Source organism: Ambystoma mexicanum, chromosome 2p (assembly GCF_040938575.1).
Source record: "Ambystoma mexicanum isolate Mex_15411 chromosome 2p, UKY_AmexF1_1, whole genome shotgun sequence".
NCBI lineage: Eukaryota > Metazoa > Chordata > Amphibia > Caudata > Ambystomatidae > Ambystoma > Ambystoma mexicanum.
In genome coordinates this window covers 1,392,294,718-1,392,317,982 of record NC_090923.1, presented here as the reverse complement: position 1 = coordinate 1,392,317,982, position 23,265 = coordinate 1,392,294,718, and the positions used below count along the sequence as shown (strand labels likewise).

The following is a 23,265-nucleotide window of genomic DNA, read 5'->3' as shown; positions in this document are numbered from 1 at the left end:
CTAGGTCCTAATCGTGGCAGAACAGACGAAGGTTAGGTCTGTGGTGACCCCAGACAGGGGCTCGCGACCACCATTAGGGCAAAATGTTACATTGCCTTCTTCCTTTATTATCCAGCCTAATTGCTACACGTGTGCAGGATTTTTACACGTGCAGGGAGACTAACACAATGGCAAAAGGGCGCTATATAAGAACTTTACATGACACCAACATATAAAGTAAAACCTGTATTGCCTGGTGCCAATCGGAACCCATTAGTAGCAGCTAACCAAATGGTGGTGTTCCAGGTGGCAGAGAGACAGAACACAGCACAGAGGCCAGGTAACAGGGTCTCCTGGCCTTCGGCTCTGTTTCCTGGCACTCTAGCATGCCGAACTATCATTATCCCACTTCCAAACTTTATCTAGCATTTCATTAACTGGAACTGCACTACTTTTGGCAACGACAGGTGCAGTTTCCTACAGCATTTCTATTGATTAAGAGATGATAAAAGGGCTTGCACTGTTTTTAAATGTGCTCTGGTGCTAGATGAGGACACCCAAAGTCTTTGACCCATCTCTCCAGCCCTAACAACCGTCCACTGGCTCCCGGTTGCTGCAAGGATCAAATTCAAATCCCTCTGCATCATCCATAAGGCTGTCTGGGGCTGGGGACCAGGCATTCTACAACTTTCTCTCACTAAATGCGCTCCCTCCAGATCTTTACGCTCCTCCGGCACCAATTCTCTGTTTGTCAAGCGTTTCGCTAAACAGAGTGCCGGAGGCCGATCTCTTTCCTCAGCAGGCTCCCTCTCATAGAATAGCCTCCCCCTTCCTCTTCGTCTTGAGCTGGACCACCTCCAACTTTGGAAGCTCCTCAAGACTTTCCTTTTCACCTCTTCCTTCCCATCCTCCCTTTTCTGCTGAACCCCGCAGTTGCTGAGATTGGTGACCAAGGCCCTTGTGTGTCCTTTTGGGCCCTGGCCTTCCACACCCAATCACATTCAGCCTCCGCCCGCTCCCAGGACTTGCATTGGCACCCACTGGCCTTGCCACCACAGGCCTGCACTTATTTATTGGCAGCTGGCAACTCTCACCTAGGCATTTACAGTTGCTCACTCTCTAGCACTGCCCTCTTGGGACACCTAGCACTTAACACCCCCTGAGCCCCACTCCCTCATCCTGTCTCTCTCTCTCTGCACTTGCACGTTCCAAATGCTCACAAGGCCTCTATCTTTCATTGTTATATTCTGTTTTTCATTCCCATGTTCCCTCCCTGTTGCCCTGTGGGGGCTCTGAGACACAATTTACTTGATGTATAAGCACCTTACAAATGCACACTAAACAAATAAATTATACACAGCTTGCATCCCAGCGGGTGCTTAAGATAACCTAGAAAAGCACCATGGCTACTGTTGACACTGGTGAGAGACTTTGGTGAGACTTTGGAGATCATTTTCGAGTTGCGTAACGTGATTGCACATGATTGCAGGCTTCATGCCACGCCTTGCAGGCTTTTACACCTTTCAATCATGCCACGCCTTGCAGGCTTTTACACCTTCCAATCATGCCACGCCGTGCAGGCTTTTACACCTTTCAATCATGCCACGCCGTGCAGGCTTTTACACCTTCCAATCATGCCACGGCGTGCAGGCTTTTACAGCTTTCAATCATGCCACGCCTTGCAGGCTTTTACACCTTCCAATCATGCCACGCCGTGCAGGCTTTTACACCTTTCAATCATGCCACGCCTTGCAGGCTTTTACACCTTCCAATCATGCCACGCCGTGCAGGCTTTTACACCTTTCAATCATGCCACGCCTTGCAGGCTTTTACACCTTCCAATCATGCCACGCCGTGCAGGCTTTTACACCTTCCAATCATGCCACGCCGTGCAGGCTTTTACACCTTCCAATCATGCCACGCCGTGCAGGCTTTTACACCTTCCAATCATGCCACGCCGTGTAGGCTTTTACACCTTTCAATCATGCCACGCCACTTTTTCATGTATTTGTATGGTGGAGAGGAGGGGCGTTATGCAATTAACGTGTCCGCCACCTCCCTTCCTCTGCACCAAACAAATGTTCCAGCATTTTAGTACGATGAGATATTCAAGCCAGCGCAAATGCTGGGGAGCTCATTTTCATTGCGGCGTATCGTGACTGAAAGACGTAACAGCCTTGAGTAATATTTTTATTTCTTTTAATCACACCACCCCACATTTTCATGCATTTGTATGGCGGAGAGCAACTAACGTTTCTGCTGCTTCCCTTCCTCTCGGCCATACAAATACTCCAGCATTTGCGCTGTCATGCATTTTCATGCCAATGCAAATGCTGGAGATCCCTATGAGGTCTACCTGCTTTATGCAACAGCATAAACCAGGCCGACTCCTTAGGGATCCATTGTAAATGCTGCCTGGCATGCCCGCATGGCAGGCAATGGTTACAATTAAACGCTGCCAACATGCTTGAATGTTGGACAGCGTTTATTTGTAATTGTGAACATGTGCACATGGTAAACATTGTTTGCGTTTAATTGTAGTTGTGAGCGCCACAATTAAAAGTAAACACACTTTGCACTGTGGAGTGCAAAAGTGTCGAGCACAAGTCAGCGTACGCACAGGTACACCCTGTTTGCCCTCCACTTTTGCCTCCGCCATGCATATTACCCAAATTTGGCATCAGGGAGCCGTCTACGTGTATGTCAATATGTCACGGCTCCCGGCCACCAAATTACTAATGTGAAGATCATGAGCTTCACTGTCTTTGGCATTTGTGCCACCTTCCATTTTCTTCTTTCCCAAATCCCTGGTTGCATACAAGTGAATGTCTCTGATGGGGATTTGCCCAACAGGATTTCAAGTGCCTCCAAGTGACATAAAAACCTTAAAAACTTCACACATTGAAGGAACAGACCACCTGGAAATAACTGCAAAGTCACAGACCTGCACACAGAAACTGTCTGATAAAGAAGGCGTCTTTACAATATCAAGGGACTCATTTTGATAAAAAAACATTAATTGCATCGAGGGGACCGGCAACTTCAGCACTTAGCTGCTGTTGGGAACCTTATATGCAATTTTCCACTTTCACAAAACTGAGTGGAACATGAAAGTTATATGATATGGCATTTATAACACGCCTGTACACAAGTGTTTCTAGGCGTGACAAGACAAGGAGGGGGAAACAAAGGGAGAACAAAAACAACAATCTTACTAGGCCTTGTGTCATTCAGATTGCGCAAGTGCAGTGAAGTGAGAGGGGAGAAGTGCCGGAAGGGGTGGGTGGAAGGGGGAGAAAACAGTCAAAAATCCCCTTTATTCTTTGATTTTGCTCTCTGTTCTGTGAAAGAAGCAAATGCCGCCTGCAAGTGACGCTTTGCAAGCAGCAATTAGAGCGGATTCCTATGGAACCCGCCCCTTTCAGCCGTTGCAGATCCATTCATTTTACACCCGCATGAAAATCTCAGGCAGGCGTGGAACAAAGAGCTTTTGCAGGCGGGGTGGTAAGCAGGAAGAAGAAACCTACTTACCCTCCCTTCTCCCATTAACGCCTGCAAACATTTGTCAATTCTCCCGGGAAAGGAGACTGGGGTGTGAAAGGCTTTACGTTCACTATCGGACTCTGTCCATTATACAATGAACCGCTAAACGATTGCATTGGAGTACAGCTAGAGAGCTAGAGAGTAAATGGCATATTAGGTAAACAGAGCTTGTTGGGGTTGTTAGCAGGGCTCAAGTTGAGGGTACACTCGGGAGGACAGAGTCCCCCCACTTTATTCAAAGGGGGGACTCAGTCCCCCACAGCTAAAAGAGAAACATTGGATGTCCTCTTTGAATTCATGAATTAAAGCAGACCTTGACCACAGTCGTTAGGTTTGTAGCCGGACATTTCACCACTGCACTATATAAACGATCAAAAATAAACAATTAAAAGTGAAATATCCCATTTCGGTACTACAAGTCCCAAGGAAAACATTTGTAGTGGTTCTTGGAGTTTAAAACATGCACACCTTTTAAAGTTTTCAAAAACACTATTAGAAGAAAATATCCTGTCTTGGTTTTGTGCGTGTGTTGATTTTATGAACAGGCAAATGTCATTCATCCTGTTCAATTTGGGTGGTTAGACAAAGCCAATTTAATGAAATGGGCATTTTTCACCTTGAAATGCTTATTTCTGGCGACGACACATCCCAATGCGTTTGTTGATGAGTCTCCCCACTTTAATTTTTAGGACTTGACCCTTGGTTGTTAGGTCGTTTACCCGCCCACTGACTGCCCCTGGCCACGCTAATCTCTATGGCCATTCCCACCCACTTACTGTCCCTCCCTCCCCAAAACACATCCTCCTAGGATCTCTTTGAGCTTTCTTGAATCAAGCTTTACCATCAAACTTTGTGCTCGAAGTGCCTGCTAGCTATTTTAAGTAGTCTTCAGAGATAATTACTTTATTGGAGCTGTAAACGCGCGGCTACTGTAAAACAAAATGTCTTTTAACCAGGTGTGCCTTTAGCCACTCGATTTCTATGCGTGTCTGTCACTGATGTCCTATTAAAAACGAGCATTGGCAAAGCCAGCAGTTCGGGTTTGTGTATAAACATTAGGCAGTTGCTAGGCACTGCTATTAGATGCCCAGGTACTTGCACCATTTTGCACCTGCTACCATCAATGATCAGTTAATACCACTACGGCACTGCCTGGCAAATGCCTTTCCCATGCCTACATAATAAAGCTAAAACTGCATTTCCAAGGCTTGTTTGAGGATTTTAAAAGTCAATGAAAAGCTAAAAAGAAAATTCAGAAAATGAGAAACAGGAAGTTAAAGACTTTTATAGATTGCACTCTGGCTAAAGACGCAGATGGGATTTTAATTACCTTGACTGCCTCCAGCAGCCCTTCCAAACACTCCATGGAGCTCATTTTATTGGAAAGTGTAAATTGCCAGGAGGGGAGCTCTTACATATAAACAAGTCCCCTCTGGGTAATTTCGCCATTTGGGCTGCAGAGTGCAAATGAGAAGTGTAAAGAGACGGGGGAGTCACCTCTCTATTGTAAACGCTGCCTGCCACGTATGCATGACAAGCAGTGTTTACAATGATTTCCTATTGAAACCGCTGGTGCAAAAAGCAGACTTTCCCTGGGAAATCATTGTCCTCAAGCCCGCATGAAAAAAAATCTCATGCTGGCGTGAAACCAAGTTGATTTTGAAGGCGGAGAGCAAACGGGAGGCGGAAATGCAACTCCCATTACGCCCTCCTGCCCTCCGCCCTCAAAAACGATGACAATCCCCCAGAGCATGAATGGAGTTGTTAAGGCAGGTGTAACTATGTATAACAAAGCAGCAATATCCCCACCAGCTACCCACCTTCACCACACAAAAGGTGTAGGTTGACTACTCAATCCCCCAGAGCATGAATGGAGTTGTTAAGGCAGGTGTAACTATGTATAACAAAGCAGCAATATCCCCACCAGCTACCCACCTTCACCACACAAAAGGTGTAGGTTGACTACTCAATCCCCCAGAGCATGAATGGAGTTGTTAAGGCAGATGTAACTATGTATAACAAAGCAGCAATATCCCCACCAGCTACCCACCTTAACCACACAAAAGGTGTAGGTTGACTACTCAACAGGTGATAATAATTCTCACCTAGTTGTGCATCTTACCACAGGCATAGTATCAAAAGCATATTTTAATAAGTATATAACAATACATGTAGATAATGTTAAAAACATTACAGGCGTTTGTTGAAGAGAGAGAGAGAAAGGCCACTTTCAAATACGTTTGTGGCCAATACCAAGGATGGCAAAGACAGATGTTACTTGTGCACATTTAGGATTACGTGGTGTTGGTGACACGGGTGAGTGATTTTGACCATGTATACATTTCTACACGGCATGGACCATCATCCCCCTTATATAAAAAAAGAGGAATCTTTTTGCTCAAACATTTTTGATACCCACAGGTGTAACCATGTTCCACCTGTGCTTGGCCCCCCCTTTTACATTCCGGGGGCTTCGGCAATTAGCTCCCATGTGTCCATGGCACTTTCACAAAGGCACTTGCTACGCTGTCTTGTACTCAGGTGAGAAGGCAGGAGATTTTTTGCTCTCTTCTTACCTAACTATTGCTTTCCAGTTTTTTTGTCGGAAGGGAATTTACTCCGAAGGTGTTGAGCATGGACGTATCATGACTTCCACAAAATATGCACTGACGTCTGCACTTGTAGTCACCGAATTCTATGACATCCTGTCCCAAAAAGTGAAGCAAAGCTTGGCCTGCACCTGTTTGTGGCGTATAGCGGGTGACAGCCCTATGCATGAGCTGTAACTTACGTCTATTGGTCCCAGTCATTAACTACATTAACTACTATGAAAAGGCTCCCTGTTTCCCGTTTTTGCTGATTTTTACACATGAATACAGAGAAATTAAACTGTTTCCTATGTGTATTTATTCATTAAAATGGGGGAAAATAATTTTGCAAACTGGAAGCTTATGGCAGTGGTTGAAGTGGGCGGGAGCGGTGCTCCTCTACTTCGTTAAATTAAGTTTTACTGTTCCTGTACTTTTATTTACAAAAAAGAAACTGTTCTGGAATGGATTTGATTTAAAATGAAAGTGTGGGAAGAAGTTGAAACTTTCACTTTCAGTGCACTGCACTGAACGTTCCCCCCTAAACAGCAGGTGCGTGTGTTTAGCGGTTTGTACTGTGCGTGGCGATGGGGTGTGTGAGGAGCGGTGCAGGCCGGTAGGCTACATAGTTCCACTACTTCTTTTCGTACACTTCGACCGAAGTGTGAAACAACGAGGTGCTATCCCATTGCAAGCTGTTTACATTTCTGCGAAGAAGTGTCTCAGGGCAATAGCAGTTACATGAGTCACTGTTATTTTTTTATTAGGTTTAAACAGCAGAACAGAAACCATGGTCAACAAAGAAAACAATCCACCCGATCCCTCCTGCCCCTCCCTCACCCCGTTTCATCTCAGGTCTTCAAAAGAAAATGAAGCAACCCTTTCTGCTGTACCACCCCAAGGCTATTGCAGCAGAGATCCCCCGTGCTTCATAAATTATAAAGAAAAGGGGAACACAGCCACAGCTTTGTACCCACTTAATGGCCGGGTACATCCCTTCTCCTATGAAGAACCTGAAAAAAAGTGTAATAACAGAGTACATCCAGGTTATCACGGAGGTAGGTCATCTGCAGAGGTTTATAAGTCCGCCAGGAGAATGCCCCACTGCGATTCCAGGGCATCACAGTCCTCGTCTGTACGTTGCTGGTGTAATATTTATTTATTTTATTGTTCATTTATAACACACTTAATACCAGCAAGTTGTTTCTAAGCACAGGATCGGGATTTGAACCTGTGTTGCACCGTGTTCTCTTGCTTCCAAGACAAATGTGTTGCCACTGAGCTAAGCTTTTTTGGCAGCCACCCAGCGAAGGATATCTTGGGACCATTGGCTAAATAGGCCCACTAAGGGGCCTTCGGGACTCTTCCAAGGGATGGGCCATGGGTCACCTCGCTAGAATGAGCAGGAAGGACGCTATCTTCTTTGAGGGCTTCCTCTTTTTTACCTCCCGGTAATGTTCCCAACAGGCAGATTCGGGGTGTACATTGTATGTGCCTACCCAGTAGGACATTAATCTACTGATTATGCACTGCGAGAAACAAGATTTTACGGGGCATTCCCGACCATGTGCCAGAAACCTGCCGAATCCTCCTTGCATCTCGGGCCCTCGTGTGTGATATCTGAATTCATCTTGTGTAGTTTCTGGGGAGCAATGTATATGTCAGGGCTGGCTGGAGTAGTAATCAGGAAGAGTTTGGCTGGAGTAGTAATCAGGAAGAGTTTGTACATAGGATTAACATTGTGGTTGCCCAAGTCAAGATGGAGAAAAAGAAACTTAATCTGATTGGTTTAAGGAACAATAGTATGTTTGGTTTGTCTGATTGGTGGATAGGATAATGGGTTGGATTCTTGGGAGGTGAGCAAGATTCTAAACTGCCTTTCAGCCATAGTATGTCAGTGGCTGGTTGTGTATTAGTTAAGCTCCTTAAGTAAGGCCTTTCAGAGTTCAGAAGATTTACCAAAGAAGTAAGAAAATTGTTTGCTGAGCCAGAGTGAACTAGAAGACATCAGGTGGGATCGTTCTTTTTAAAAGCAAAAAGATTTTCACAGTGAACTTTCATCTTTCATAAGAAAACTGAAAGAGTTAACGAGTTTTAAAGTTTACTGAGTGAAAAGACGTTTTACAGTTTTATTACTATAAGGAAACACGTGTGAAGACTGTGCGCTCAAGTTTTAAAGTTGTTACTGCATGGAAAGTGTTTCAAGACTGTTTTAACGCGTGCGCGAGTCCGCCTGACGTCAGTAACGTTGTTATGGGAGCGCGCGGGTATTCTGAGCGATAGAGCGCGTGTCCAAATGAATAGCGCGAGTGGTTTTTGAGCGTGTGCACATTTTTAACTTGAGAGACGTTGCGTAAGAAAGCGCGTGTTGGGTTGCGATAGAGCGCAAGTCCATTTATTTAACTAAGCGCGAGTTGTTTTGAACGCGTGTACAATTTTTATGTGAGTGACGTTGCGTATAACCGCGTGTGTTCGGTAGCGATAGAGCGCAAGTCCATTTTACTTAGCGCGAGTTGGTTTTTAGCGCGCGTACACTTGTTTTCACGCGTGCGTGTATTTGTTAATCTGCGCATGTGAATTTTATACGCGAGGACAATTTTTCACGTCTTGTGGTTTCGCGTGTTTATCGCAAACGCGTGTCAAGAAAGAAACTGCGTTCGTATGCGAAAAAGAAAAGGTTCACACTCAGAAGGAGAGCAGCATTCAAGAAAGTTTATGAGTTTCTATTTAATGTAATTTTTATGCAAAAGGAATTCAATTCTTCAAAGAAAGACTGCATTTCACAAAAGCATTAAAAACTCAAACTTCATAGAGTTAAAAGAACTTAAAAAGCTAAGAAGAATATCTAATTCTGTAAGGTGCTTGCAAGGGTCATTACTTTAGGATTCTAAAGAGACTTGAATGGCTTGAGACTATATGCACTAAGCATGATAATTGTTTACAAGATATTCCATACAGATAATTAACCTCTAAGTCTTAAAATAATTTTAGAAAAGAAGTTTATATTAATATATAAGTAACCAAGTGTATTTGTTTACTACAGATACCAGAGCCTACCAGACGGTCGCAGGGATGCAGTGTCTCAGTTGTTATTTTCTCCAAATTCCCCTTTCCCTTTCTTGGGGTTCTCAGCTCAGCTTATACTTAAGGGTTGAGAGGTGAACTCCTGGTGAGGGTCTGTAGGGCCAGCATCAGCTCCTGTGGAATTCAGTCAAGCCGTACCCTGACAGGATGAAAGGCCCACAATAATTTTTCCACCTGAGCTGATATGGATCCCACAGAAGCATTAGCAAGTTCCATTAGGGACATGTTTTCAGAGTTAAAGGAGGAGATGAGGGCTGTGCGAAAAGAGAACCAAGAATTACAAGTTAAGTTTGAAGAATTAAACTCTAAGGTTACCCGGAGGGGTGAGGACATTTCTTTGGAGTCAAGAGTTTCAGAGAATCCTAGTAGAGAATTACCAGTGTTAATTAGAGAGGATTTGGGTGAAGGAACGAGTTCTCAAGGGATAAGTTGGGGAAGTTTGAATACACCTATAGGTCCAGTCCCTTTAGCACCTCCAGAACGTTTTGGGGGAGATGCCAAGAAATGCCAAATTTTCCTTACACAGTGCGAACTTCATTTCCTTTGTAGACCTGAAGCTTTTAATACAGATGCTACTAAAATAGCTTTTATGCTGTCTTACTTTACTGGCGAGGCGGCAACTTGGGCAGTGTTATTAGTTGGTCAAGAGAATCCTATACTAAGGAACTTGTTAGCCTTCAAGTTAGAATTTAAAAAAAATGTTTGACAGATGACAATTATCTGAAGAAGTTGATGGAGAATTATTAGAGTTAAAACAGGGAACCAAAGATTTAGTGTCTTACATCACACAGTTTAGATCTTTAGTATTAGAGAGCAATTGGCCAGAAGAGAAGCAATCATCTTTGTTTTATAGAGGCTTGAGAGAGGAGTTAAAAGATGCTTTATCTACAATTGTTAATAGACCCAGTTCATGTGAAGATTTAATTAATCTAGTCATACAAATTGATTATAGATTAGGGGAGAGCAAGGCTGAACGTAGAAGAGTAGGAGTTGAGCAGCCCAGAGTTTTCCCTAGAGTTGATAAGGGAAGATTAGAATTTGTAAATAAAGAATTGAGAACTGGGAATGCAGAGAGAGTAAATAAAGTGAGAGGTCCATTAACTAAGGATGAGAAGGATAGGTGAAGGCAGAATAATTTATGTTTATATTGTGGTAGATCAGGACATTTTGTTGGAAATTGACCTTGGTGTCCAAAAACCCCTTCGTCTACAAACAGTTCCAGAAATCAACAAGTGGCTAATACAATCCTAGCTGCAGACCACATATTACATTGAATGTATCCTTGTATATAAAAGAGGAATTAAAGGGAAGTGGTCCAGTAGTAATTGATTCTGGAGCCACTGGTAACTTCATGGATTGGAATGTGGTTAAAGATATGAATGTGCCTTACATTGTAAAAAATATACCAGAGAATGTGAGAGCGGTGGATGGGTCTCAACTGACTTCAGGTTTAATTACACATGAAACAATTCCATTGGGGATGGAAATTGGAGGACACTGGGAGGAAATTGTGTTTGAGTTAATAGATACTCCACAGTTGAAAATAATTTTGGGAATGCCCTGGTTGACATATCATAACCCTCAGATTGATTGGGGAAGAAGAGGGGTGAAATTGGATTCTTCGTTTTGTGTTACAAATTGCTGTAAGGAAAAAGTTCAGGAGGATGTTTCCGGTAGTTGTTCAGGAGTAGTGGAAGGTTTGGTGGAATTGGGAACCATAGTACATTCTATTGGGGCAGTAATTGGAGAATTACCAAAGTGTTATCAAGATTTTACTGATGTGTTTAGTGAAAAGGAAGCTAACGAATTACCTCCTCATCGAGAATACGATTGTAAAATTGATTTAGAACCAGGAGCCCACATTCCTTGCAGTCGCATCTATGCCCTGACTGAGAAAGAGAATCAACATTTGAAAGATTACATTCAAGAAAATCTGGCTAAGGGGTTCATCAGACACTCTCAGTCGCCAGCAGCTTCTCCACTATTTTTTGTTCCAAAAAAGGAAGGTACTTTACGGACATGTATCGATTATAGGGCATTGAATAAAATTACAGTTAAAAATAGATATCCTCTGCCCTTAATCTCAGTAATGTTGGACCAGATTCAAGGAGCTTCAGTGTTTACCAAATTAGATCTTCGTGGTGCATACCATTTGGTGCGGGTACGTCAAGGTGATGAATGGAAAACAGTATTTAGAACAAAATTTGGTCTTTTCGAATATCAAGTAATGCCATTCGGACTCTGCAACGCCCTGGCGGCTTTTCAATTTTCTATAAATGAAGTGTTGAGAGATTTTATTGACATTTTTGTAGTAGTATACATTGATGACATTCTAATTTTTTCTAAGGATCTACTGCAACATGAAGAACATGTTAAGAAAGTTCTACAGCGACTAAGGGAAAATAAATTATTTGCTAAGTTAGAAAAGAGCCAATTCCATACCCAAGAAGTGGAATTTTTGGGTTTCATTATTTCACCCAAAGGTTTGGAAATGGACATGAAGAAAATTAAAGCAGTAGAACAGTGGCCCATTCCAACTTGTGTAAAAGATAATCAAAGCTTTCTGGGTTTCGCAAATTTTTACAGAAGATTCATAAAAGATTTCTCTCAAACTGTTTCTCCCATCACCAAATTATTGAAGAAAGGAATGAAATTTGAGGGAAAGATGAAGCGGATCAGGCCTTTAAAAAATTGAAGAACTGTTTTACATCTGGACCAATTTTATTACATCCCGATCCTTCCCAACCATTTTTTGTTGAAGCAGATGCTTCCAATACTGCAATTGGAGCAGTACTTTCTCAAAGGCATCTGGAAACTGGGCAACTGCTTCCTGTGGCCTATCTATCCAAGAAGTTGCTTCCTGCCGAGATAAACTACACGATTACTGATAGAGAACTCCTTGCAATCAAGAAGGCATTTCAAGAATGGAGACATTATCTGTTAGGAGCAAGATTCACGATAACAGTTTTAACTGATCATAGGAATCTTCTGTTTTTGAAATCTGCTCGAAGATTATCACCAAGACAACTTAGATGGTCACTTTTCTTTTCAGAATATGATTTTGTGATAACATTCAAGCCAGGGCAGTTAAACGGTAAAGCAGATGCTTTATCTCGACAAAGTTCTTCAGATGAGGTAGAAAATCAGTTATTACCTGAGCCAGTGATTGCAGAAGATAGATTTATTCTAAGTACTATGAAAGAAGAGAATCTGCTTCTTGAAAAGATTCCAAGGGAATTACCGGAAAAGGCGATTCAATCTTGGCTTGCGGAGGATTCTGGAAGACATTTAATTGATGGATTTCCATGTGTCCATTCTAAAATTTACCTTCCAAGTAAAGAACTGCAAAAGGAAATTATGCAAGAATGTCATGAATCAGAGTTGATGGGTCATCCTGGTATTCGTAAGACAATTGAATTGGTGGAAAGAAAGTTCTGGTGGAAAGAGATGAAAAAAGATATTGAAGACTATGTGAAAAATTGTGAAGTCTGTGCTCGAGTGAGATCAGGAGGAGGAAAACCATCTGGATTACTTAACCCGTTACCAGTACCCCCTAGTCCATGGTTTACAATCTCTCTGGATTATATTGTATATCTTCCTAAAGATCAAGGTTACACTACAGTATTAGTAGTTGTGATTTACTGACCAAACCTGGGCATTTCATTCCCATGAAAGGAGAGGCCTCTGCAAGGAATCTGGCAAAGAGCTTTTTGCAAGAAGTGGTGCGACTCCATGGATTACCAACACAAATTATATCAGATCGAGGGTCTCAATTCATTTCTAACTTTTGGCGAGCTTTCTGTAAGGAGTTGGGGATTGAGATAAAGCTTTCTTCAGGTTATCATCCACAAACCAATGGCCAAATAGAACAAGTAAATCAGGAGCTAGAAAAATATATCAGAACTTATTGGCAGGAGAAAGGGAGCTGGGTGGATCTTCTTTGGTTGGCAGAGTTTAGCTATAATAATTCTGTCAAAGACTCTACTAATTATTCTCCTTTTTTCAGTAATTAGAGTTTTCATTCACAATTTTTGAAAGAAGTGTTACCATCTGAGTATTCCAATCCAGAGGTTGAGCATCGTTTGACTAACATTAGGGATGGTTTAGAAAAAGTAAAGAAAACTTTGGAGAAAAGTAAATTAAGGTTTAAGGCCTTTGCTGATAGAAAACGTCAAAATGTACCACATTATCAGGTGTGTCAAAAAGTTTGGTTGTCCACAAAAAATCTACGCTTAAAGGGAAGAACTAAATTTAGTCTGAAATGTATTGGTCCATTTGAAATTGAAAAAATAATAAATACAGTGGCAATCAGGCTGAAATTACCCCCCAGTATCAAAAGTCATCCTACATTTCATGTCAATTTAGTTAAACCTTGTGTGTTAGGGACTAGAATGGGAAAACCACCACCAACAGTTTTTACAGAGGAGAATGAAGAAGAGTTTGAAGTTAAGAACATTTTAGATTCCAGGTTTGTTAGAGGTACTTTGCAGTATCTTATTTATTGGAGGGGATTTGGGCCTGAAGAAAGATCTTGGGAGGATCAGATTGATGTACATGCCCCTCAATTAATAAGACAGTTTCATAGAAAGTTCCCTGCTAAACCAAGCCCTGGCACAGGGCTTTGAAAAGGGGGTACTGTCGGGGCTGGCTGGAGTAGTAATCAGGAAGAGTTTGGCTGGAGTAGTAATCAGGAAGAGTTTATACATAGAATTAACATTGTGGTTGCCCAAGTCAAGATGGAGAGAAAGAAACTTAATCTGATTGGTTTAAGGAACAATAGTATGTTTGGTTTGTCTGATTGGTGGATAGGATAATGGGTTGGATTCTTGGGAGGTGAGCAAGATTCTAAACTGCCTTTCATCCATAGTAATTCAGTGGCTGGTTGTGTATTAGTTAAGCTCCTTAAGTAAGGCCTTTCAGAGTTCAGAAGATTTACCAAAGAAGTAAGAAAATCGTTTGCTGAGCCAGAGTGAACTAGAAGACATCAGGTGGGATCGTTCTTTTTAAAAGCTAAAAGATTTTCACAGTGAACTTTCATCTTTCATAAGAAAACTGAAAGAGTTAACGAGTTTTAAAGTTTACTGGGTGAAAAGATGTTTTACAGTTTTATTACTATAAGGAAACACGTGTGAAGACTGTGCGCTCAAGTTTTAAAGTTGTTACTGCATGAAAAGTGTTTCAAGACTGTTTTAACGCGTGCGCGAGTCTGCATGACGTCAGTAACGTTGTTATGGGAGCGCGCGGGTATTCTGAGCGATAGAGCGCGTGTCCAAATGAATAGCGCGAGTGGTTTTTGAGCACGTGCACATTTTTAACGTGAGAGACGTTGCGTAAGAAAGCGCGTGTTGGGTTGCGATAGAGCGCGAGTCAATTTTTTAACTAAGTGCGAGTTGTTTTGAACGCGTGTACAACATTTATGTGAGTGACGTGGCGTATAACTGCGTGTGTTCGGTAGCGATAGAGCGCGAGTCCATTTTACTTAGCGCAAGTTGTTTTTTAGCGCGCATACACTTGTTTTCACGAGTGCGTGTATTTGTTAATCTGCGCGTGTGAATTTTATACGTGAGGAAAAATTTTCACGTCTTGTGATTTCGCGTGTTTATCGCAAACGCGTGTCAAGAAAGAAACTATGCGTTCGTATGCGTAAAAAGAAAAGGTTCACACGCAGAAGGAGAGCAGCATTCAAGAAAGTTTATGAGTTTCTATTTAATGTAATTTGTATGCAAAAGGAATTCAATTCTTCAAAGAAAGACTGCATTTCACAAAATCATTTAAAACTCAAACTTCATAGAGTTAAAAGAACTTAAAAAGCTAAGAAGAATATCTAATTCTGTAAGGTGCTTGCAAGGGTCATTACTTTAGGATTCTAAAGAGACTTGAATGGCTTGAGACTATATGCACTAAGCATGATACTTGTTTACAAGATATTCCATACAGATAATTAACCTCTAAGTCTTATACAGAGGTTTAAGAGGTAATGAAGTTAGAGTTTATTTTAAAATAATTTTAGAAAAGAAGTTTATATTAATATATAAGTAACCAAGTGTATTTGTTCACTACAGATGCCAGAGCCTACCAGACGGTCGCAGGGCTGCAGTGTCTCAGTTGTTATTTTCTCCAAATTCCCCTTTCCCTTTCTTGGGGTTAACAGCTGAGTTTATACTTAAGGGTTGAGAGGTGAACTCCTGGTGAGGGTCTGTGGGGCCAGCATCAGCTCCTGTGGAATTCAGTCAAGCCAGACCCTGACAGTATAGAACAAACCTTGGACCATGCTTTCTCGTCCATGACTTCGCCAAAGCCCCGTTCCCATTTCTGCTTCACTTTAAGGTGGGGTGACGTCCTGCTATCCTGCAGTGCAGCGCACATGCCGTATTTATTTAAAAATAGAAATACAGTTGGTTTTGACGTGCAAGATCCCATCTCCATTTCTTTCCCGTATGTTTGTGGGTGTGTGTAGTGGCGGCCTTAGGGCAGGGCGGGCCAGGCGACCGCACAGGGGAGCCATAGCCCTTCAGGGAACCATTAGCCCCCCAGGGCGCCAGCTCGGGGGAACCCTTCAAGGGCTACCCTGAACTGGTGTGGTGGGAGAAGTGGCCTGGAGCGGGAGCGGGCGGTTTTCATTAGAATAGGGCGCTGATGAATGATTAACTCCCTGCTCCGGCGTGGGAGTGGGGAGATAAACATCTTTATAGGGTGCCAGCACCCTACTGTTGTTAAATGCGCCTGTTCCCGCGCCGCGCCGGGAGCACATTTAATTTCAAAAGGGCGCCTTATCCCAACACCGAAAACAACATTTGCTCCCCCACAACCCCCCCAATTGAACACGGGCGCAGGGACGCCACTAAGGCCGGCACTGGGTGTGCGCATTATTTTTCTAAACTTACACTTCATTCATTTGAATAAATGTGGAAAAATACCAGTTGCAACTTGTTTTTAAAAAAAACACATAAATTATGATAAATACAGAAGTAAAAACCGGAAGCCTTAATTATGATTGAGTGCAGCTATACAGAGACACATTTATGCGGCAGCCACATCAAACCCCCTCACCTTCCGAACGTGGCCGGAGAAGAGCACCGAGCTGTAGCTTGCTTTCGTTTTCAGCTCCTGAAGAGTCTTTGCAAACGGTGGTGCTGTCTGCGGATTGTCCTTCACCTGCAATAAAGCAGAAGAGGTGAGCTCTGCGTCCAGATGAGAAGCCTGCATTCTATGGGAGGAGATTCTAAAGCACAAAAGAGGCTATGCTTGAACCTTCTCATTTGCATATCCACCCAGATATTGCATGTCAGTGGTTGGATTCAGGAGCACTGCATGATGCAGAGTGGAGGCTCACTGCATATTGAGTTTAGCCTACACGGCTAAACTCATTGCACTCAGCTGCCAATTCTTAACCCCACAAAACTGCCTTACCTTAGCTGGAGCCCTCATACTATCGAAACAGGATTATTGTAATATCCTCCTCCTAGGAACCACAAGCACAGACATGGCTAAACTGCAACTGCTTCAAAACAAAGCCTTACAGGCAACCTTTGGTTTAAAAAGAAACAATCAAATGTCTCACATTAGGAGAGAAGTACACTGGCTACCCATCCAAGCCAGAATCTTAAGACGCTTAGCATCACTCACAAATGTATCACTAATGATGTCCCGTCAGACCTCAATAATTCTGTCACCCAACAAAGGGCCACTAGATCCCTCAGATCGGGCTCCAGCACTCACTTATATGTCCCAAGATGTAAGAGCTCCAGGGCAGGGGGTGCTAGCTTTCCAGTAGCAGCACCAAAGATCTGAAACTCCCTTCCCTCCATGTTAGAAACAAGCCCTCTCACCAGCGCTTTAAGAATCTTATCAAAGCACGGCTCTTCAATACATTTGAACCAGTAGCTCTTCCACCAGGTATTCGTGAGCACACTGCGTTTACCTTTCAATGCTTTGCCTATCCTTTTATTATCGTACCAGAAATACAGTGCCTGTAATTTAACCTTGCCTCTAACCTTGCCTTTATTGTAACTATCTCTGTAACCAGACAAGCAAATTTGTATGTAACCTACGCCATGATACCTCCGGGTTTGGGCATATAACAAATGCTACAAATAAATAAAGATTGAAATTGACCGACTACATCAATCTCACAGTGAAAATGAAATCCACTCACCTGTTCATACGCTTGCCCAAACACCAATAAATATGGGATAACCACTTTAGAGATATCTCCTTCAAACTAATAAACCTTTAAAAGTTTGAAGCCAAACTGAAGATGTGTATTCTGCAAGGGGAACACTCAGTGATAGAAAAATAAGCAGAGACAAAACATGTATACTGCTGTTTTGTAAAAACTCACATTTAGAAATACTGTAATACCTGCGAACCCTAAAACTATTTTACGACACTTGTGGGACCAACATTTTTTGAATGTTCAGATGTGTTGGACTGCAACTCCGATCAGACTTAACCAGCCAGTGGCATAGTGCAAAATGTGGCCTCTCCGCGAGCACTGCTGAGGGCACACACACCCAAACCCCACAAAGACCCCTTGCTCACTATTCTTAGAGAGGCACAGATCCACCCTACTGATGAGGTCCAACCAGACTGAAACACGTGTCTGGGGTTTCTGTTGGTACTCTTGTTCAGAGGAGAATTGCCTAGCATTTCGGTGCTGGACTGCCCCAGGGCAGGACAAAGACTGATATGTTTGGGATATTTCTTCTCTGTGAAAGATAGTGAGCTAAAGACTCTGGGTAAGTCTCTTGTAACCAGGACTAATGTCTGGCAGAGGGACTCCCAGGACCCCCCTTGTTAATTTGTAGATGCTATGTCACCAACAGTGCACAGGAGTGTTTCACAAAACCTTTATAATACCTGTGTCCACATCGTAACCCTGCGTTGTCTTTATAAGTCACTTACAAGCAGCTGTGTCAACAATGTATGCCAATGTGGTAACTGTAAATCACTTTCGTGAAGCTGTGGCCACAATCTATGATGGTATGGTCACTGTACATGACTTTCATGAAGCTGCAGCCACAGTCTATGCCAGCATGGTCACTGTAAAATTACGTTCATGAAGGCGAACCAATAATCTATGCCAGGAACAATCATTGTAAGTCACTTTCATGCAACTGTGTCCACAATCCATGCCAGTATGGTCACTGTAAATCACTTTCTTGAAGTTGTGTCCAGAATCTATGTAAGTACGGTGTGCGGTCTATGCCAATATGTTCACTGTAAATCCCTTTTCTTAAGATGCGGCCACTATCGGATATATGTTAAAATATCGAAATGAGAAATGACGCATCTTTTTAAAAAAAAATTATATTGCAGTTCGGAGATCTCTTGCCGCCCACCCCACTCATCCCCCCACCTTAACTCTTACCTTTAGCCCACCCCTATATTTTTGGGAAATGTTTTTTAAAAAATCGGTAAAAGATGCGGTAATTTCTCAATTCATTATTTTATTTTTGACTCTTTCTGCAGATACTTCCACAATCCCTTAGAAATAGGCCTAAAACATGTAAACAAGAACACTGCAAGGGATGGGTGTAGCAGTCACCCAGCAGTTCATGCAGTACAATTGTCCAGCATCAGGGGGCCCACCCTTAACCCAGGGGCCCCAGCACCATGGGTGCTGCAGGGGGCCCCTGCTACCTCAGTGTAGCCAGAACAGACAATAGTGAGGGATTATGGAAGTAGTAGACCACAATATCTGCAGAGACATTGGCGGCAGACCCCAGTGACATGCTACAAAAACATTGTTATTATAAATTGTACTATATTGCATGGCTATTGTATCCCTGACACATTCAATGATGGATAAGAAGTGTCAAAGGAATATACATTTACAAGTGTCCCGAGCCATATTTGGCTAGCCTTATGAACGGTTCACTCTGACAATCCGCCAGTCCTTAACTTGAAACGTGCTCAGAGATTGACAAAATCAACACTACAAGTCCACTAATTGGCTGCGAGTTCCACTTCTTTTAGCAAATTCTAAATGACCACATTGACTTTTAATGGTGCCTCATACCTACAAATGAATGTTTTGTGTTGTAACGTTTAATTTTTGCTATAGACCTTTTGTTTTTTGCACTTAGATGGAATAATCAGTTCTCCGCCCATCTTGAATTGGTTTGTCAGGAAATCCAAAGAATTCCCAAATAGGCAAGTGCCTCTGAAGAGCCCACGTAAAACTAAAATACAGATTCCCTCTTAGCAAGAAAACAGGTTCCCCATCGGTCTAAGAAATATGGTCAATGAGAAGGATGTCAACAATGAAATAGCCTTCTGGCTGCCCCATTCCCTGAGGAGGCTTGGCCTGTGGCACGGTAAAAACCTTAGTAAAAAATAGATACAACGGATACTCACCGAGGAAAGGTAGTCTCGCTCCCACGGCCGCTGGTAACCCATGTCTGCTCGTAGCCCTTGCAACACCTCCATGGCGGCCACCTTTGCCTTTATCTGACCCATGTCCGAGGGAGGGATATTTTTGACGATTTGCCTGGCTCTCCACCTGAAAGATACACAGACAGAAAGACACACATAGTTAATGTTCTCTTAAAAGGAAAAACCCATTATATAGAGCAGAAATGCCATGATCACTACAAAGCCTTATGGAACTTTCTCAAAAGTGATCCGCAGGCTGTGTGGTGGGTTGGAAGAAGGAGTCGGACACCTTGAGGACATTCTTGTACTCTTTTTATCAAGCTAAAAAGAGTAAGCTTATCTCTCCCTATGAGTAAAGGGAGTACCATACCTATTTATTTATTTAAATTTATATAGCGCGCAAGCAGCCCACGGGCATTGAGGCGCTGTTACTTGTGAGAGCTTAGTTACAGAGGTACAGGAATGGTAGCAGTTGTTGGTACATTTTAAGTATTACCTAAAGAAAGAAGTCCGTAGTAACTCTGTACAGGAACATGCAGGTATAAACTCCAGCTTCATCCGAGTCGGCTACCTTCCATTGGTACAGTCTTATAGTTCAACCAGCATAATTGGAAGACAAGCTTCTGTTGGATCTAGGTTAGAATGATGGTGGAATGAGAATGGCCTCCCATCCTGCCAGTATTTTGTATGGCACTTCCATTCACTCCAGGACAAAACACTGTCTGCTCTCTATGCATTGGTGCCTGCAATGGGCTCTGCTCCTTTTCGGGGCTGTCCCCACACACCACACTCTTTTACTGTAAATGCTCCCCCTCTCGACCCTGCTCATACACCTGCGCTCTCCTAGTGCCCTCTAATCTCCCTCCCACACTTCACATTCACCATTTGTAGGGCCTGCTCTAGCTCCCGCTACTCCATTGCTTAACACTGTCTGGGGTCCTTGCAGCATTTCTGCCTGACCGGCGTTCTGCGTGCCAGCGTACCTCCAGTGGTCTTCTGTATGCTGGTGTGTACCCTCAGGCATGCAGACCTACTACAGTTCTGTTCGGTGTAGTGCAGGTGAGGTTTATTTTCATGCGACCTTGGAACTAGTCAGTTAGTTAATGTTTTGGCCCAACTGCTCAGCCCAAGATATGATTTGATATGATAGGTTATTTATAATGTGCTTAATATCCAGAGGGTCCTAAGCGCAGACCTGGGGATCGAACCTGTGTTGCTCCGTGTCATCTTGCTTCTAAGGTGAGCACGTTGCTGCTGAGCTGACCCTCTGCCACCCTCTCCCTTGCGTCAGCAACAGTCTACCTATGGATAACACCAAAATAGGCCTGACCAGGCGAGAAAGGTAAGAAGTTTACCTAACATAAAGTTATGGACAGAAAATCAGGCTCCCAGAAGGCCGGGGAGGGTGCTATATTATCCCGTTTCCCTTGAGTTTAAATTTAAAACAATCAAAATATACTATCTTGCCATCCACCCAAAAATCCTCAACACACAGAACACCCAGGAATGACTGGGATGTCCAGAGGATTTTTTATTTATTGAGTTCCGGTGCTATATTATCTCATAAGGTTGCCTATGAGTGCAGCAGGGAGGATGCCTCCATTCTCTTACTCCGTCGGCTACCGGGGTCAAACAGCGCTCATTCGGTGGGCAGGTCTGAGATAACCGTATGATTTGTTGATTGTTTTTATTCAGAAATCATACATTTCTTTGCATAATAACAAATAACAGCGAATCACAATAAAGCGTAAAAAAAGAGAATATCACAATAGGAAAATAAAAAAAATAATGTATAAGCAAAAGCGTACTACAACATTTATCATTGTTGCGAATTCCTAGAAGTCCATCTTAAAAACACATGCGCTTTCAATAAAACTGGCAATGGCTTGTAGAACGACAGGGCCGGCGGCGTGTTAAAAAAATATCCGTGCATCTTGCATATTTTTTTTTATTTTTTTTTTATTTTGAGTATTTAATCAAAAATTTGATTTTTACAACATTGTTTCTTTTCTCTTTCTTTTGTCCGAATTTGGACATCTTAATCATTTGATTCTGTAGGTTAGAATTTCTGGTCGCTTTGCAAGGAGAGTCTTCGTTTTCATTTTGCTTCGCAGTGAGTTTTTCTGTTAAAGCGTCAAGGATTTTGTATGTCGCTAGTTGCCACGATGTCCGGTCACCACTTATCATCCTTTTCCACCATGTATCTTCATCAGTTACTGTGGAGTGTTGGCAGATATATTTCATATAGGGGTGGCGGATATTTGTCAAGCTTGGGCAGGACAGTATAAGGTGGCAAATGGTCTCTTTCTCGTTTCCACAGAATCTGCAGGTACTAGTCAGCGATTGCTTCCTTATGTGGCGGATTTCGTTGGTGTCCATAAGATTCAGTCTTGCTCTGATTATAAGATTGCGTGCTGCTCGGCTGGGGAATCTTTTGATGTAGTTCTGTAGATCGTCACGTTTTTTCCATAGCGGTGGTAAGTGAGAGACAAGCTAGTATTCTGAGGCTGCATCTAAAGTGCGAATCCAGTCCATGTCTTTAGTTTTTTTTATTATTCTTGTAGGATTGTTAATCAGATCTTCTTCTGTACATTCGATGATTTTCAGTAGAGCTTGGTTTTCGTTTTTCCATTGACTTAGCATGATGCAGCTTCCCTCTAGAATTTCTTTGGACACCAGTCCGTGGAGAAAGGAACAGTTTGATAGAATGCATTTCCTATATAGCATCAGAGTGTTGCAGTCTACAGTGCCTTGAAGAGAAAGCAGACTGAGTTCTCGCCGGATCAGTGTGATTGGCGTTGAGTCCGGAAGGGCAAGGGTCGTCCTCCAGAAATAGGCTTCCAATTTGGGCCAAAGAGTCTTGGGTAAGCACGGCAACCCTTCTGATCCATATGTAACCATGGGGACCACTTCTTGCTTGTAGAAGTTCAGTAGCGGGATGGTGGAAAATGTACCAAATTTTCTGTCTATTGCTTTGTCTTTTGTTGCCAGGCTTTGGATCTTATCGAACAGGGATTCTTGCATAGACGTTTCTTTTGCTGAATTGTCCAGAGTTACGCCAAGATATTTGAAGCTGTTTACTCTTTCAATTTTCGTTTTTTCCAGGAACCAGTTGTATTTCTCCCGCTCTCTGGTTTTGCGCTCCATCACCATGATTTTGGTTTTGTCGGTGTTGATTTCCAAATTGTTCTCGTTACAAAATAGTTGTAGATTGGTGAGTTGGCGCTGGAGGCCTATGGGCGTTAAATCCAGCAAAATAAGGTCATCCGCGTAGAGCAGTCTACTGATGGGTGTTTGTGCTATTTTTGGTGGGAAGGATCTGACTGAGGTTTCGGAATGTTGCTAATCTCCCATGTAAGCGATAAAGAGGGCCGGGGCCAAAGGGCAGCCCTGTTTGACTCCTCTATGCGTGTTGATCTGAGTGGATAAGTTGCCTTGCTGATTTAGTCGTACTTTAATGTTGGTATCTGTGTGGAGTGCCTTAATCGGATTTAGAATGTCGCTTGGGCAGCCCCAGAAAGATAGTTTCTGCCAGAGTCTGTTGCGATCGACTCTATCAAAGGCTTTGGAGAAGTCTATAAAGGCTGAGTACACTTTTGGGTGGCCGTCTTTTATTTTGCTTTTCAAGATGGTTAGGAGGAAGATGTTGATCGTGGTTCCCAGTGTTTTTTTGAATCCGGCTTGGAAGTTGTCA

At 42.8% G+C, this 23,265-nt stretch overlaps 1 protein-coding gene across 1 annotated transcript in view; it reads right to left on the bottom strand.

Annotated features, from left to right (window-relative positions):
* Positions 1 to 23,265, bottom strand: part of MYO1G (myosin IG) — a 1,030,638-nt gene that overhangs the window by 214,118 nt on the left and 793,255 nt on the right. Inside the window, exons 18-19 of the mRNA XM_069645825.1 lie at positions 19,554 to 19,698; positions 16,245 to 16,349 (exon numbers count right to left, since the gene is read on the bottom strand). Coding sequence (XP_069501926.1) covers positions 16,245 to 16,349; positions 19,554 to 19,698 — 250 coding nt within the window. The remainder of the gene's footprint in view (positions 1 to 16,244; positions 16,350 to 19,553; positions 19,699 to 23,265) is intronic.